Here is a 16824-nt window from a genome sequence, read left to right as displayed (position 1 = left end):
ATCATCGCATGTAACGCCACCCACACAAACTCACAGCAGAGTGGGGAATTTTCCCACAGCCAGACGAGGAAAGCCTGTGGAGGAAGACTCCAGACAGCACTGATTCGGTAATTAACGAGATAACTTAGGCAGGCGTAGTTCTTCTGGAAGCACGGCGTTCTCTGGCCACGATTACGCATCGGAATATCTGGGCAGAAACAGCCAAGTGAAGTGAAAGCTTTCTGCAACACCTGGAGAAGAAGAGTGAGTTGCGTCCCAACAGATCGGTTTCTGGACTCGGGAGTGAAAATGCGTGCAAACCGCCTTGTCCTGGTCGTGCTGCTCGTGGTGGTGCTGGCGTTGTGGAGCGCGGAGGGGCTGAAGGCGCTGAAGGTGATGAAGGTGAGGAGAAGAGCGTGGAGGACGCGGCCGTGCGCTGACCTGCCTGAGGAGCTCCTGGAGCAGATGTTCGGGCGCCTGTCGGTGGGGGTCCTGAGCGCTTTCAGTCACACGCTGCAGCTAGTCCCGGGACCACAGAACCTGACTTGCCCTTCAGGGACGCGCCTCGGCACTAAGGGAGCCCCGCGCACCCCCGTCAACTTCCTCAGCCTTTCACCGTGGGCGTACAGGTAGCAACAGCGCAGACATCAACTATCACTGTCCGAAAGTATCCGGACACCCTTCTAATAAGTGAACTTATGTACTTTAAGGTGCCGCTAGTAGAATGGGACACCACGGTGACGCTAAGCCGACCATAGCCAATGCCAGTCGTCGAGTAGAGGGCTAATAAGAATAGCTTGTGGCGTTAGAGGTCCAGCACTATAATCATCCAACACCAGTACCTGACCTCATCACTTACTTTTGAGGCTGAATGCAATCAGATACTCACACCAATGTTCCAACGTCTAGTGTAAAGCCCTCCCAGCCAACATGCTTACATGGGTGCGTTTTTTTTTTTTACTGGGACCCAGTTGGGCTTTCCAAATGGCCCAATCATTACAGCCTGATTAAATTTACAACCCATGTTTAACCCCTCCTGGTCCCATCATTGACCCTGGTGGGCATCCCTGTGTGGGGCCAAATTTTCTGGTTCCCAGTTGAGCCACACACACAGGCCCCACAAGAGTAGACAGTTAGTGCGCCTGACTTTGGTGTCCTCAACTGTTTGGATACAGTGTGCCAGCCTACATTTCTGTGTTCTGATCACTGTTGTGTAGTGGGGTGGATTGTGTACATTTACACAGTCCTCATTTCAGGGCATCATGTTTGCAACATTTGGGTTTACGGGTGTTCATGACTAGTCAGGTGTTCCATTGCTTCTTTAGTGCAGGAATAAGAGACCTAGGCTTGCTTTTAAGCTTTCAAACACTTTATGTAGTGTAAAAAAACCTACAACTGTGAAATATCATTAAAAAGAGAGAACGCACTGGTGAGCTCATTTATTACAAAGGACTGCTAGGCCAAGGGAGATCTCTACTACTGATGGCAATCCTCAGTTTTCTGTCTGACATATAAAAAACAGATAATTCAGATAATTCTATTCCCTGAAGACTTAATGAATTGAAATTCAAAGGCTAAAAATATGCATAAGTTAATATGCATATAATATAATATGCATATAAGTTCTTGCCTGTCACCCAATTTAATTTCAACTAAGCATGCACTCCTTATACCAAGAAAACTTAAGGGAACCAAGCAGCGAAACAGACAAGCACTGAAAATGGCTGCATTAGATCACTGGCGGATCAAATGATTCTGATACTCCTATAACACTGTCCCAGATCACCTAATGTCCCATTATCCCTGAATCCACTACAGGCACAAAACCGCAATTGTTAGAAGCTACATAAATGTCTATTTCTTTCTGATTTTGATTGGAGGATCAGCCACGATCCAGCAAGATACCCACGCTTTCTCCCAGAGGCCTACTGTCTGTGTAGGGGCTGCCTGATGGGTCCGAACAGAGAGGAGAGTGAGCAGTACCGCAGCACGCCAGTCTACATCCCCACAGCAGTGCTGAGACGAACAGGCTCCTGTGTGGGGGGGCGCCACTCCTACGTTGAGAGCTATGTGTCCGTGCCGGTGGGCTGCACGTGTGTGCCAGCAGTGCAGGACGCACACCGCCTCAGCAATAAACAAAGCAAAGCTCAAAAGCGAACAAACTGAGAGGATTACATAAGGTAGTATTTCACAACTCCAGTCTGCAAGTCCCACAGTGGTTCACTAATCTAAACACACCCAATTCAGCCTGAGAAGAACTGGATCACAAGCAAATGATGTGACTTCCCATTCCAAATGGAGCTTTTTGAGCTTTTTACTAGTATTGAGCTGCTGAGGAATCTATCTGCTTTTGTCATGTGCTTGTGCAGCAGAGTAGGCTTCTCAAGCATGTACATGATGTGTTTTATTTAAACATTTCCAAATAAGCTACAATGCAGATGCCATTTTTCATGTTTTTCTTCCACATTAACCAAGATAATATTTCTGTATTACATACGACATTTTTATTTGCTTGCATCTAGTATACACTGTATACTAGAGCCGAGGTGCAAATCTTTATTTTAAATATGTACAAATTATGAATAAACATAAAAATAAAAAAGTTTAAACGTTACATTGTCAAGATATGATAATCCTGACAATATGATCCATCATGAAGAAGTAAATGACCAACCACTGAACAGCCTGCAGTTAGAGTTAGTAAGCTGGAGTTTGTAATCATGTCTCAGAGGGTTGCTGCTTAGGAAAGGAGGCTCGACTCATAGTTAACATAACACCGGAATTCATTGGCAAGGTTGTGACTGTGTTTTGGTAGATAACTGCAGATCTTTAAGCCCATAAGTTTCCCTGCATGCTCCTCCATGATAGCCCCTGAAATCAGACAAAGCAAAAGGCACAGATCAGATTTAAATGGTCTGACTCCTTTGAAAAATGTAACACATTCAACAGAAGTGTCTTTACATAACTGCGAGATACTTTCACTTGCCTACACCCACCTGTACAAAGAAGTATTTTGCTCTTGGTCAGGTATTTTACCGTCAGTGCCACTTTGCTGAGGCACTCCTCTGCCAGGTATGGAGGATCTGCAACCACAATGTCAAAGCTCTGTGGAAGGATGTGTTCAGGTAAACACAGAGGGTTGTTGTAGTCATAGAAGTTAAACTCCTCGCCATACACAGCGAATCGACGGTCAAACTCAAACAACATGGAAGACACACTGGGTGACCCGTCTTCTCTCTGGGACTCCAACTGCTTCAGCTTCTGATACACACTGGGTGCACTGACACAGGCTATCCTGGAACCCAGAACAAACAGGAGGGAGTTACCCAAAAGCTTCACAACAATAAGTACTTTGTTAATTAGTTCTTAGGAATGTTAATTATATTATTGTTATTATTGTATTTCCCAAAACATCTGTAACTAAAGTACTACACGACTTGCTTACAAATTACCATCTTACACGACCTACTAATTATTCACAAAGTGCTTCTTTAGGTGGGTTTTTGTCTGTAGTACAGCTAATTCTCGAGAGAAGGAATCCACATGAAACTGAAAAATAATAAAATATAATAATAATAATAATAATAATAATAATAACAATAATAATAATAATAATAATAAGAAGAAGAAGAAGCAGAAGAAAAATAAATAATGCTTTTTTATCATTTTGGCATCAATACAGATTTATGTTGATAGATTTATGAGGTCATGCATGTATGAGTATATTACAAAAGCTGTGAACATATTTCAGTATATGTGTAATGATATTCATTCAACACATTTTATTGTTTTTAGGTTGTAATTTGTGAATAAATACTGTATATTTGAGTTGAATCGATGGTTGATGGTTGATGTGTTGTTTCATGGGCAGAGTCAATAAAGACATTCTTTAAATTCAAAGTTTCAGTTTGTGAAGCTCTTTGGGAAACCCTTAAAAAAAAAAAGAATACTAACAGCACCCCCTTGTGGAGAATGTTTGCTAAGTATGAAGGACTGAGTTACAAAATAGGTTCGTGAGATGCTTTGCATCTAAATGTTAAGACTTAAAGGTGTCTCAGAATGCATGAATATAGTGTTTAATTTTTCTTTGACGTATAAAGTATGTAACTTTGGTTGGGGCAAAAATGTCCAGGCGTAGTTCTGCTTTTCTCTCTAGCTCTGCCTCGTCACATGACGGGTTTGAGCTCCCCTATGGAGGACACTGGCACAGAAAAAAATCTGGTTTGTTTAGCAACCCGTTTAGATTTAACTAGCAGAGTCTGGCAATGGTATGCTGCTCTCCAGCATTACACATATCAGCACTGCCACACTTTCCTGAAGTGGTTGATGCGTTTTAACGTGTTGCAGCTCTTGTTGTCGAAAGGCTTTTGCTAGTGGGCTGGGTGTATGTAAAATTTTGGGAAGTCTATAGAGGGTATGTACTGATCCACTGGAACACGCTCCCTTTAATCAGACTGAGTGGCAAAACATGCAAAACGTGTAAACCGGGAATGAAACAAGCGGTTATCTGCTTAAGTTAAAGACACACGGACTTGATAGTGATCCATCCAAATTTCTAAAGAACCAATGGTCCTTGGACAGCGCTCTGTAGGCTTGTTAGCTTTCTCTCTTACTTTCAGTGCATGACACCACTCGAGCTCCCACTCGTTTCGGTGCCTGGATTCCAGTTGTTTCTGCAAAATGCAGCATCCATTACTTTCTCATCTTTGTAAAGGTCTGTATAAGGATAGCTCTGAATCCTTGCTGACTCTGAACAGTTAATGACCCAAAAGCTCATTCCTGTGTTTGTGTTTTAGCAGCATTCACACTGAACTTTAATGCTGTCACTCAGTGGGCGTGGCCAGTGATTCCCACCACCTGTGATGTCACGTGCATACCCTCTATTCAACGTGTCAAGATTGTTCCTTAACTTCTTGGGGTTTTACAGCTTTTTTATGTGGGTCTTGCATTTGAAAAAGGACACCAGAGTGTTTGAGGTTTCTGGCTTGTCAGTTCCATTATTCCACCATGCCAAGAAAAATACACTTTCCCATTCTGGGCCACCTTCAAGTGAAAATTGTGTAAAGGTGTGTGAATCAATGATGTATGGTCCTAATTAGCATCATATATTCATATACTAACCTCCCATGTTTCCCTGCTTGCTGGATGGCTTCCTCAGCTAACCGGGTAGCAGTCTCATCACTGTACCAAAACTGGCTCATATGCTGGTCATGGTCAGAACAGAAAGCTGGTTCAGTTAGCGAGAAGGAGTAAACTCATTTAGGCACTATTTCACATGATTGAATTATTCAGTGCCGTTTATCTGTTCCACGCTGTGCAAAAAGACATGATCGTACCCAGTCCTCCTTGACGGCGCCAACAGTGTAGTTGTCTGTCAGTACTGGTTGTTCTTCCCCAGTTTCATTCATCCTTTCAGCATAAAACTCCTGCAGAGCTGCAAGAGCAGAAGCCGAAAGCTGAGGGACGTCGTCATCGCTGTCACTCATGTTGAGAAGAAACTCTGTAAGTGACAAACAGCAGAAACACATTAGATTCAGCATAGCAAGTACAAGGCCAGCTTCACAGGCATGTATCAAGCCTAGTCCTGACACAATTTTAAAAAGGCCTGCACAGTCTATGACTAGGCTTAATCCATGTCAGTGAGCCCAGATCTAAATATCCAAAAGGAAATATCTAAAGACACTGAAATGTGCAGGGCTAAACGCAGGGAACAACCACTTTAATAGACCTGAAATAAATTAGTATGCATGAACTACAAGTTTATTACTTAAGGTCATCAAGGGTACAAACTGTGCTCCAAATATGAGGGGATTGGCTAGTGCTCCATCTTTACGGAGAACGCCGTTCTGCTGCTTTCAGCATTATCATTCAGTAGCTGGATGATCTAATTAGATGGGGTGTCTGAATACTTTTAGACTCACAGTGTGAGATCAGATCAGTGGACTTTAACTGAGAATTCAGCGCAGGATCAGACTTAGCTAGACTGGCTAAAGCAACACGCGCCAACAGGGCAAGAAGTCGGTCCATTAAGTTCAGATAATTACTCAAATAAATGTAAATCTACTAAAATACATCAAAGGACTTCTCACCGTACTTTATGAATATATCCGCTGTACACAACTGTCACAGCCCAGTGCTCAGCACGCCATTTAGCTAGCGCTCAGTCCTGCACGTTTTGCCAACTACGGCACACGACATGGGACAAACTCACATAGTCAAAACGACCACGTGCGCTCTCAGCAGCCAGTAAGCTCCGGAGACCGGATCCCAAAAAGCTGCGACTCTTCAGGAGACTGTAGGTAAACTGGAATTCACGTGGCCGTATTGCGTGCTTTCCTTTTTTACACAGACATTATGTTTAAAATAAAAACTAATACACACACAACTTTTTTGCTAACCTTAAAAGTGAGAAAATCTGAAAAATTTGTAATTAAACTAAAAGTAAATAAATACAATAATGGAACGACATTTCTTAAAAAATATAAATGCTGCAATATCTCATAACTAGGCGTTTTAAGTGGAATCCTTTTAAAATATAAGTTGAAATTATTCTTAATGGTATTTTATTATGTAGTATGAAAATAGCTTGGAAAGTGAAAAGTAAAAATAATTTAATTTAGAAAAAATGAATCTTGAATGTTTTTGTAATTTAAATATAAAGTAGGTGAATATTTTTGCATTTTATTCTTACTTGAATATTTTAAGGTATTCTAATCTTTTAAAAGTGCTATTCGTATCTTTTGGGCAAGTGATATGAATCGTTGACTAGGGATTTGAATCGTGTGATTCGATTATTTTTGAAAAGTGATTTGAATTTTTGCTTGCAATCTTAAAATGAGCCAAATCCCACCCCCCCAACCCCCCTCGAACTAAGTAGAAATTAGATAGTGGTACAACAACAGACATTGATTCAAATTGTTGGCATGAAGAAAAGCATGCCCTCAAATACACTGTACTACTTTGAAACACTTCGTAGATCAGATTCACCCAAGGAACAGCCTGAAGGAGGAGGGGAGGGGAGGGGAGAAACACACAGGACTAGACTCATGTTTTATATAATAAGTTTATGTACATTTTACATTACAGTTTAGGCATTCAAAAACAAAAGAACAACCAAAAAACCCATTCGGATTAGTGCTCTAAACAATGGAACCAAAATAAAGGAGTCCTTAAAAAACTGAACTTTTTGGTATTTTATTGCTACAGCAACGTTGGCCCACTTGGCTGCTCAACAATTCTGTTTTGAGTGTGTGCGCTAGTTTGTGTTGCACCAATAGAATATAAGAGTAGAAAAATAAAAGCAAGGGGGGGCTTATCTTCCAGTGCCCCCAAGTGTTTGTTGGAAACGTCCATCAAAATTTGATCAGACCCGAATGTTTATTTGTAATGGCTTCCAGAACAACTGTGATGGGGAGAAATGATGGCAGAAAGTAAAACTACAAATTGATCATAAAGAACCAACTGCCCCCTTTACCTTCAGGTGAAGTCATAAAAAAGCTGTCATGTCCATAATCTACAATCTTATAAAATTTCAGTCCTTTGTTTTTAAACATACATTTTTCCATTTTTTTCTTTTTTGAAAATATATGTACACCCTTAAAGAACACAAAGTGATTTGGTTTCTTTCTAGAACAGCTTTCCCACGCTTTGAGGAGTGAGAAAGGCTTCTGTCATGGCCTCTGACAATCAAGCACTCCGATCAAAGTATTTTCTAGTCTAGATCTCCTATGGCTTCTCTTGCTGCACACTCTAGATAATGTCACCCACTTGCTAAAGGGATTGCATCTCAACTGCCTTCACCTCTAAAGATGCTTTTTACCAAATGGTCAAACATTTAACTGAACAAACAAGCTGGGCTGGGGCAGATTACATTGGTCATTGGATCATGATGTTATTAAAATTGCATGCTGAAAGGCCATCTCCTCACATTGGCCCTGTGTTCAGGCTGTGAATTTGTGTACAAAACTGGCCATCAATGTTTCAAACCTTTTGATCAGACTTCCAACATCATTACAACTGTTGCTGCCCAGGTTCCTTGCTGCTAGCCACCTGTATTTGAGCATTTAATTAAAATGAAGGAACTACTTCTCTGTAAGTGAGTAAATTTATCTAGAGTCTTTTAGCAGAGGCAGTGATCGACCGATGGATTCTCCTGGAGCCATCACTGATGATGATGATGCGAGTATAGGCTTTGCAGTTAAGACAGTTCTACTCATTGCCGTGGAGACTGCTGGATCGGAGTCAGGACAAACAAAATACAAAAGGCACTCAAAGAGGCATTTAAGTGAGTGTGTTTGTCTAGAGAGGGGTGGACAATGTCAGAAAGGTTACCACTCCTCTCTCAACCTATAGAAGTTCATCTGAACACCTCTCACTGGCAAAGCAGACGTTGATCAGCTTAGACTGAGATGAATATGACGATTCATGTCCTCTCTCTCTCTCCCTCCCCAATGTTCCCTCCCTCTGCTTCCACAGGCATGTGTGCTCAGAGGCCCAGGACAGGGGGAGAATGAGAGCAGTGTCTCAAACAACCTGATCTCAGTGCTCTGCTCCAACAGCAGAGTTCTGCTGGGCTTCTCCAAAAGCAGAGAGCTTTTATTTCAGTGGTAAGAGAGGTGGGTGAGACTGATGGGGCAAGTGATAAAAGAAAGCTGGAGGCAGTGGTTATTTGACGCATAGCAATCCTCCAACGTTCGCCACAAACTCCTCTAAGCTCTTTAGAAAGGCCACCTTCTGTTTGCGGTCCATTGTTGGAGGTGTGCTGCTGGCGGTGAGGGTGTTAAAGGCATCGGCAAGGCGCTGGTAGATCACAGCATCTCTCTGACTGGAGAGCAGAGTCTCCACCAGCTCAGAGTACTCCGCCTGACAAACAGAACAGGATACTCAGTACTTTAATAATGTGCACAAATACATTAGATTTACAAAAGTATCCAGATTCTCCTTCTAATGACTAAAAACCTAAATACTTTATATTTGCATGCATTGCTGACCCAGGCATTCAGTTGCACAAACAGTTATAAGTACGACGAGACAACCATACTGACTATTTGTGATGGACACAGATGGAATTTGGCTTCCGCTTTTATCCCATCCGTGCAGTGAACACACATACACACCAGTGAAACACACACAGTGGACAGGGAGCACATATGCCTAGAGTGGTGGGCAGCCAGGGGAGTGGCACCCGGGGAGCAGAGAGGGTGAAGGGCCTTGCTCAAGGGCCCAACAGTGGCAGCTTGCGTAGCGAGCTCGGGTATCGAACCCACAACCCGGTCACCGATAGCCTGGAGCTCTAACTGCCGAGCCACCACTGCCCTATAATCTACGGAAAGGCCCTTAGAATGGGACACGCTGCAAACATTAGCCTAAGGTCACCATGTCACAAGAGCCCCCATAGCATTGGGCTGTGGTACTATTCTCTGGAATGTTATACCACCACTGAATCCCTTCAGTATTTGACCTCATTAATGCTCCTGCAGCACAATCAAATCCTCACAACAAGATCTAGCATGAAGCCGGGATAAGCAGGTGTTTACAAGCTTTTGGACATATTGCGTCTCTAAACTGATTCTGTTTCTGCAATGAAAATAAATACATACTTGATGCAGGCACACAAGGGTGTAGAGGGCTTCTCCAGCTGCCACAGTCATTTCAGTGTTATGCTTCTGCAGTACCAGCATATCAAACACCAGCTGGAGATGAAGCGGTAGAGAGGAAGTAGCATTAGATTGTGACAAGATCCGAATACGAAGAGTTCGCAAGATTTCAAGAGTGATAATGAAAATACACTCACCTTGAGGAAATGTCGAGTAGCAATAAATAATGGGGTATCCTTCTCCTGTGTCTTGGCACACTGCTCAGCCAATGGGGACAGAGCTTCTAGACACAACTGACTAATTTCTGAGCTCATCCTGCACAGTGGATGTTAAGGTAAACACCAGAACAATATCACAATCTTCTGACAGCATTATCACCAATTGTAATTAAGGCACCACTGACTACTGTAGCTAAACAGTCCTGCTAGACTACTGAAATACCAGAAACATCACTGTTGACAGAGAGAGAGGAAGGAAAAAGTGTATAAAAATATGATCACATATGTGAAACAGGTGTGTGCGCACACGCTCTATGAGAGGATACGAGGTCATGCCTAATTCCAGAGAGAACATTAGGCTCTTGAAGAGCTCCTCTGGCAGCTGAGGGATCTTCTCAGGAAAAATCTCACAGATGAATGTGATGAGCTTATAGTACTGGTTACACAGAGAAGGGAACTGCAAGAGAAAGAGAGGTTGTAATACAGTTAAACATCATTAGAGCACAAGAATTTCTAAACTGACAGAAAAAAAGACCACTGGTTAACCACAGATTCAAATGCACCACCATTATGAGGACGCAACCTTACCTTTAGAAGGTCCTGAGACATGAGGGGCAGCACAATGTTGACCCCAAATAACACTACATCAGCAGCTGACACTGTGCGACCAGCTCCAGAACTCTGCTCCTGCCCCCGAAACACTTCATCTAGGTCACAAATACAACATATCAGTTCAGAAACATACAGGTCAGTAAGAAGAAAGGCCTGTTTCACAGATGTGTTTCCTGAGAGTTGAGTCATGTGGCAGAGTGACAGCTACAGCTCACCCAATGTTGGCCAGTTATACATACAGCATATGCTCTGAACAATGAACTGTGTTCTCTATAATCTTTCATATTACTATGAAACACGCATGCACCCCCCCCGTGTGACCGGCCGCGAAGGTACCCATGGCTCTACTCCTGGCAGATAACTGACAGCCCAGTCAGTTTAGCAGTCAGGACAACCGTTTTAAGCTATTACCAGAAATATGTACTGTATGTACTAATGTTTCATTCATTGTTTGACATTTTAACATGATTTTTACATGGGAAGTAAACAAAATAAGAAAAACATCACCTATTCAGAAGATGCTGCTTCTGAATGGCTCTGCTTGCACAGTAAGTGCAAGTGCTGTAATCTGTTAAAAAAAAAAAAGCCCAAAAAAAAAAAAAGCCAAAAAATCTAGAACGCTGATGCCATGCAACAAAAACATGTGTGAAACAGGCCTGGGGGGGAGATGGGGGAGTCAATCCTATCTGAGTGTGTTCTATACCGTTCCTAAGCGCTCTTACCTGTGTCACTAAAGTCAATGAACTCTTTAGAGAGTAGGTTTGTGAGGAGCTCCATGATGAGCAGCAGGTCCTGGTACTGGTCCTCCTCTGCCGCTACGTCCAGTCTCTTACGGCCCAGGTTATTCTTAGAGTAGACTTGCAGCAGGGTTAGACATACCTCATACAGCTTCATAGACTTGGTCTGCAGGGAAAGGAAAAAAAAAAAGGAACATCTCGGTCACATACTATATCAAGACAGCATATACAGTCATATAGAAATGATTAAAATATATTTATTTTTTCGGCAAATGCTAATGGACTGCAAAAATTAGAAGGGTGTTCAAACTTTAGAATTCAATATTTAGTAACCTCTTTTTTGGGATACAAAGTTTTTCAAAATCTATTATTATTATTATTATTATTTTTAAATATAAACACAATGCTCCCGTCCCCAGTGAAGGCGAAAGGTGTGTCGCTCATCTGTCGAACTGCCATTGCAGCAACACTGGGCAGCCAACGTGCCTAGAGGAAAGTGCCGCATACCCGGCTCCAGCGCACCAACCTGCAGACGCCAGTGACTGTCAGCACCGCAATGAAGCGATGTGGGGGGAGAGCGCCCACCCACCCTGGAGAGAGCAAGGCCAATTGTTCTTTCCCAGGGCCTCGGCTGCCGATGGATAGCAGCATGACCGGGATTCGAACCAGCGATCCTCTGATCATGGTGACTGTGCCATTTTTTAAATTTATTTTCTATACACTTCTATGATATTCTTGGTCCGTCTTTCTGCACAGCATGTTTAATTAACCCACAGATTTATAAATTAAGTCCAATTCAAACGACTGCCAGTCCAAAAGCAAGTGGACTTATGTTTTAGTTCATTGTCCTACTGTAGAAACCTGCATCTTGTCAGCTTCAGTGTCTTAACTCGGTCACATTTGCTTCCAGAATTTGCTGATATTTGGTGGAACCCACTGTTCCATCTATCTGTACAATGTTTCCAGTGCCACTGGCTGCCACACAACCCCAAAGCATAAATGATCCTCGCTCATAACAGGCATGTTGGCCAGCCAAGTGACTTTACACTTTTGTCTGTCCCATTTGTTAAAAGGGTGAAGCTGAGAAGAGGATGGCATCTACAACAGGATAACATATCAGATGTTAACACTTTGTCAAGGTTGCCTATACACCTGCATACTATTGTATCTATAATCTTCTATAATTTACCTCTCCCAGGTAACAAATCTGCTTATGGGCCACCTCCACAAACACTTCAATGATGAGGTTGACTGTCTCTGGAGAGTTCTGGTAGACCTCCATAAGGCCGATGCAGCTGGACAGGAAGTCCATGAGGAAACTGAAGAGAGAGCCTACGTTGTCTATCTGAGTTGCCTCTGCAATGCCACAAAGTGCTTCCAGAGTGGCTACAATCTCCTGCTTCACTGCCTCCTCCTGACAGATCTGAGCAAAGTTCTCCTGGTTTATAAGGTTTAAGAATCGCTGCTGGAGTGGATGCAGCACCTGGTACAGAAAAAAGAGAAAGATCCAGAAACTGTATGAGAGGGTATGTATTTGATTGGCTTACATATCATATCTTGGAACAATTAAAGACATACGTAGAACACCAGATAGTTAGTATGCAGACCTCTGCCCAGTACTGCTGCTTAGTATCAGAGTCCATGTGTGCGAAACCTCCAAGGACCAGGGCCTTCATCAGGGTGCGCTGTATAGGGCTAGACAGTAGATGCAGGGGGGGACTTCGGCTTGCAAACTGCTTGGCCAGATTCCACCAGTTCTCACATTGGACTACAATGTTGGCTCTGATTGACAGAAAGGGACAGTTAAGTTGTGATAAGACTGAGTAACTAACCAGAGGATTTGCTTTGTCAAAAGAAAGATTTTTATAAACGACTCATTCTTTTTAAATTCCTCAATTCTTTTATGTTTATTAGGCACAGACTTGAACTAGGCACATATGAACAAACAACAGTATACATTGTGGAAAAGCGACAATGCATCATGGAGCTTTGGGGTTCTATTTATAAGGATATTTATTGCAGCTGCATTGTTTGAACATCACTCTTTGAACAACCAGCACCAATCAACACCCCCCTCCATGGTCTACACAACTGCACACCGAGTTGGTACTACACAGCGGATATTCACAACACAAAAATGTACTGTTAAAAGGGCCAATAAATCACCTCTTGCAATTTGACACCTCAAGATACAACATTTAAGAGGCATGTAAGGGGCATGTACAGGCTAAGCATAGGCCTAGGAGAAATCTAAAAATAACCATGACAATTGGGATTATCGATGTGACCTTCACTGACCCTCTGAAGAGGAGGTGACAAGTTCACGCAACACAGTCTACTTGTAAATATACAAAAAATGGAAATATACAGAAATAAACAATGTCCAGGAAGTGACAACAGAGGAGTTTGTGGAAATTAAATGAGACATTACTGAAGCAGAAACATGCTGCTTGTGTGAACAGAAACTGAACTGCATAGCTTTCATGAATGAAAACACCTATCGTATGATTGCTGAAGCTTGAAACTTGTTTAAATGCATTAAATAAAATCATTCCATTTTCTCAACCTCTCAAAACTTAAAGAAAATAAATTGAAGTGACTAAAACCACTAAAGATGAGGTAAACATTTTATAATTGGTTTAGGTTAATGATCTAAAGCACAGTACCATCAATTCACCAACAGGTGGTGCAAACAGAAAACGACACTCCTCAACTGAAGTCAACAGATACACACACCAGTTATCCACAATCATCCCCCCATTCCTTCCTCACTCAAGCATTCACACTTACCTCTCTCGCTTTTCCACCAAAGTGACCAGCAATTCCACAGTGTCATTGGCAAGTTCAGGCTCAGAGCTCCATACTGAGAGATTATTGATGACCTTCTCTAGTAGATACCCCACAATCCACTGTGCCCCCTCAGTGTCAGCACCAAATGCTGTGCTTAGTGGCATACTGATCTGAAGGCATCAAGTGAAAGGGGTCGGAGGATAAAAAAAGGAGCATAAAAAGGAAAAAGTTTAGCGTCGGTGTGGAGTTATTACGCATCATATATGCATCCTCATAGAATATGTCTCTTTGTTTTATATAGTATATTGAGCTCACCTGGCCATACAGTTTCTCATCCACCAGCAGGTAGGTTTTGGCCCAGCGTCGCAGAAACCACATAATGTCTTTACCCATCTGAGGACTCAACAGCTCCGTTAGACTTGCCCGCGTCGCCCGAGACTCCACCTCAGACGTCCTCAACACTGCTGATAACAATCTGAGAGCGAGAGAGAAACGATAAGACACTGCACAGATTTGACTACTCAGCTAGTCAGCAGTCTCTCATATTGTCCCTCTATATCCACATTGTCCCAACAGTGCTGTTGAATGCACAGCCTCTTCATGCAGCACTGTTGTATAATTAGAACCCAATCTGCTTCATTCCTCATAATTGTCAGAAGCAGTAAAGGGTGTCATTCTCTGACCTTCCAAATTAAAATAGTGTTATTTCAAGATTGTCAATTTAACCAGGAATGTAGTGTTTAACATTTTTCCATAGGCAGTTCAGAGCTTCAGCAGAGTTAGGATGGGTTACTACCCTCAGCATAGTAGAATACTGGAAGGTCTGTCAATTTACGTCCAATGTGTGTCCAATATCCCATAACTTGAAATCTGTGATTCACACCACATAATTGAGACTTGGACATGTCAGAGACATAGCTGTCAGAGACTGTGGTTTTGAGTTTGCTAGCCAGTCACAGTTAGTACTACACATCGGATAATAAAGGCTCAGCTAAAAATGGATTGTTAACAAGGAGAAATGAGGGAGGTGTTGACTTAATGAAGTTGGGTTTTTCATCTCTCCCCCCCCCCTGCAGTGAAAGACACATTCTGGTCCGACAGCTAGAAAAGAGCAGAGAGAACGATATGGAACAGAGTCCGCAGCAGTTCTCTCTGTATGCTCAGAGACTCAACAAAAAACCCACACTAACAAACTCTCAATCTTCCACACCTCCAGTGGAAAGAACAGAAGGATACATAAGAAAGGGATTACTGCAGCTTACTGGACTGCAAGACAGATATCCCTCCAGTGTGGGGCCAGCACAGCACAGCTGAATGTTTCACATTGTTTGCAAAAACAAAACCCCACTGACATTTCAGAGCTGCGGGTTCGGACATTGTTATTAGGAAACTCAATCCCTCAGTCCACTGTCTTTCCAAATCCTCTAACCTCCATCCAACCCCAAGCCCAGCCCCCCTTACACCAACCTACTGTCTCTCCAAATCCTTTACCCCTCTACTGTCTCTAAAAGCTCTCCTATTCCCTAACCCATCATGAACTTATCAACACGGCATCCTCTCAATGCCTCGGCTCTAACCTCCATATCCTTTCTCCAATAACAGAATGCAGTGTTCTGCTCCCCAGTTCAGAACGCTGTCAGAAAGGGCAAATGAAGCCAAGAGACCTGTGTGAAACCCTACCAGACTGTAGCTAACACAATTAAGACTTCACGTCCACTGGCCACTTGAAACCAATTCTAAAGCTATAGATATAATGGCATTAAACAAAACTAATCACAGTGATATTTAAACAGACCTTGAAGGTGAACGTCATGGTCACGCAAAAGTCTTGTATCTGTTGCAATTTTTCACTTTTTGATCATTTGAATCTGGCAGTTGTTCTTTACACGGTGTCGTAAATTAATGAGGAATTGACCAAAAGAAATACTCCAATGTTCCATATTCCTGCAGTGACGTCTATTTAAAGGTGAGCTGTTTTTTTTTCCCCTGTAAAGTTTTTTGTACAATATACTACACATAGTACAATGCTGGCAGAATATGGTCCTGTCGTTTTATGGCATCAGCCATTATTCTATTACATATTTCAGTTGGATCATTTAACCCTTTGCTTAAGTCATCATTGCTTAATTAATGACAAGATTTAAATTTGAGGTTATTGCGGTGTCATGTCTTTTGGTTTGTGCTCCCCCCACCCCCCCAAAAAAACAAAAAACAAAAAAAAAACTACAATTTACCATGTTTTGACATCAAAACAAAAAGGTTTGAAATGCAGACTCCACAAAACAGAGGTAACACCTCATTTAAATGTAACTTGAGCAGAGTGGAACAGCACAGAACTGCCAAAAGTACAGACATGTTTTGGCTCACAGATCTTCCTCAGAACGCTTATGGGAAAGTTACCACATACCCCAAATTTGTTTGCATTCAACACCAACCATTTTCAACACTGGCAAATCTTCTCTGCCCTCCATTCACAAACTTCTTCCTGTCCCTCTGTGTGTGGGTCTGAGCAGCACCTGGCTTGGCTCTAATTGAATAATGTGTGGGGTGTGGCATTAAAGCCTTGGCTGGCGCCAGGCTCGGGCTGCTGTTCGCGTGGCCACGCTGGCTGGGACAGGGCCAGGACATTCCCCACTGGGCAAAGGAGCTGTGGCTACCAGGGAGGATCACACAGTCCGCGCTGCACCACGCCTGCTCAAACAGGACCCGTTTCCCGCTGCAGCACTTTGAAAGCGGCAAATCTCAAGTAACCAGAAGCTTACAGCCTACTTTACTGGCCGCTTCTGTGGACCACAAAGGCAAGCGAAGAGCCAGCCGTACAATCCCACTGCACAACAGCTGATCACTAGAGACTCTGTCTGGCATGGAAATAGCAATCATCTGACATTACAC

General features: G+C 42.7%; 3 protein-coding genes across 4 annotated transcripts in view; 1 reads left to right on the top strand and 2 right to left on the bottom strand.

The window, feature by feature from the left end:
* The first annotated feature begins 8 nt into the window (after positions 1–8).
* On the top strand, positions 9–3839 carry il17d (interleukin 17d). Its single transcript, XM_072686043.1, has 2 exons — positions 9–608; positions 1860–3839. The coding sequence occupies exons 1-2, from the start codon at positions 289–291 to the stop codon at positions 2143–2145; spliced, it is 606 nt and encodes a 201-aa protein (XP_072542144.1). The 5' UTR covers positions 9–288; the 3' UTR covers positions 2146–3839.
* On the bottom strand, positions 1622–6159 carry eef1akmt1 (EEF1A lysine methyltransferase 1). Of its 2 annotated transcripts, none has more exons than XM_072686041.1 (5): positions 6074–6159; positions 5316–5479; positions 5101–5183; positions 2976–3274; positions 1622–2850 (listed from the first exon to the last, which is right to left on the bottom strand). In XM_072686041.1, the coding sequence occupies exons 2-5, from the start codon at positions 5463–5465 to the stop codon at positions 2720–2722; spliced, it is 663 nt and encodes a 220-aa protein (XP_072542142.1). In that variant the 5' UTR covers positions 5466–5479; positions 6074–6159; the 3' UTR covers positions 1622–2719. The 2 variants fall into 2 exon arrangements, with proteins under 2 accessions (XP_072542142.1, XP_072542143.1); XM_072686042.1 differs by having other exon boundaries at positions 6069–6147.
* An 867-nt stretch (positions 6160–7026) lies between these two features.
* xpo4 (exportin 4) overlaps positions 7027–16824 on the bottom strand; it is a 34643-nt gene continuing 24845 nt past the window's right edge. Inside the window, exons 14-23 of the mRNA XM_072686032.1 lie at positions 14248–14407; positions 13933–14102; positions 12750–12924; positions 12332–12625; positions 11128–11308; positions 10382–10500; positions 10120–10250; positions 9773–9890; positions 9579–9671; positions 7027–8841 (exon numbers count right to left, since the gene is read on the bottom strand). Coding sequence (XP_072542133.1) covers positions 8644–8841; positions 9579–9671; positions 9773–9890; positions 10120–10250; positions 10382–10500; positions 11128–11308; positions 12332–12625; positions 12750–12924; positions 13933–14102; positions 14248–14407 — 1639 coding nt within the window. The 3' untranslated portion in view covers positions 7027–8643. The remainder of the gene's footprint in view (positions 8842–9578; positions 9672–9772; positions 9891–10119; positions 10251–10381; positions 10501–11127; positions 11309–12331; positions 12626–12749; positions 12925–13932; positions 14103–14247; positions 14408–16824) is intronic.

Source organism: Salminus brasiliensis, chromosome 8, assembly GCF_030463535.1.
Source record: "Salminus brasiliensis chromosome 8, fSalBra1.hap2, whole genome shotgun sequence".
In the NCBI taxonomy this organism is placed as follows: Eukaryota; Metazoa; Chordata; class Actinopteri; order Characiformes; family Bryconidae; genus Salminus; species Salminus brasiliensis.
This window is presented reverse-complemented; position numbering and strand designations above follow the sequence as displayed.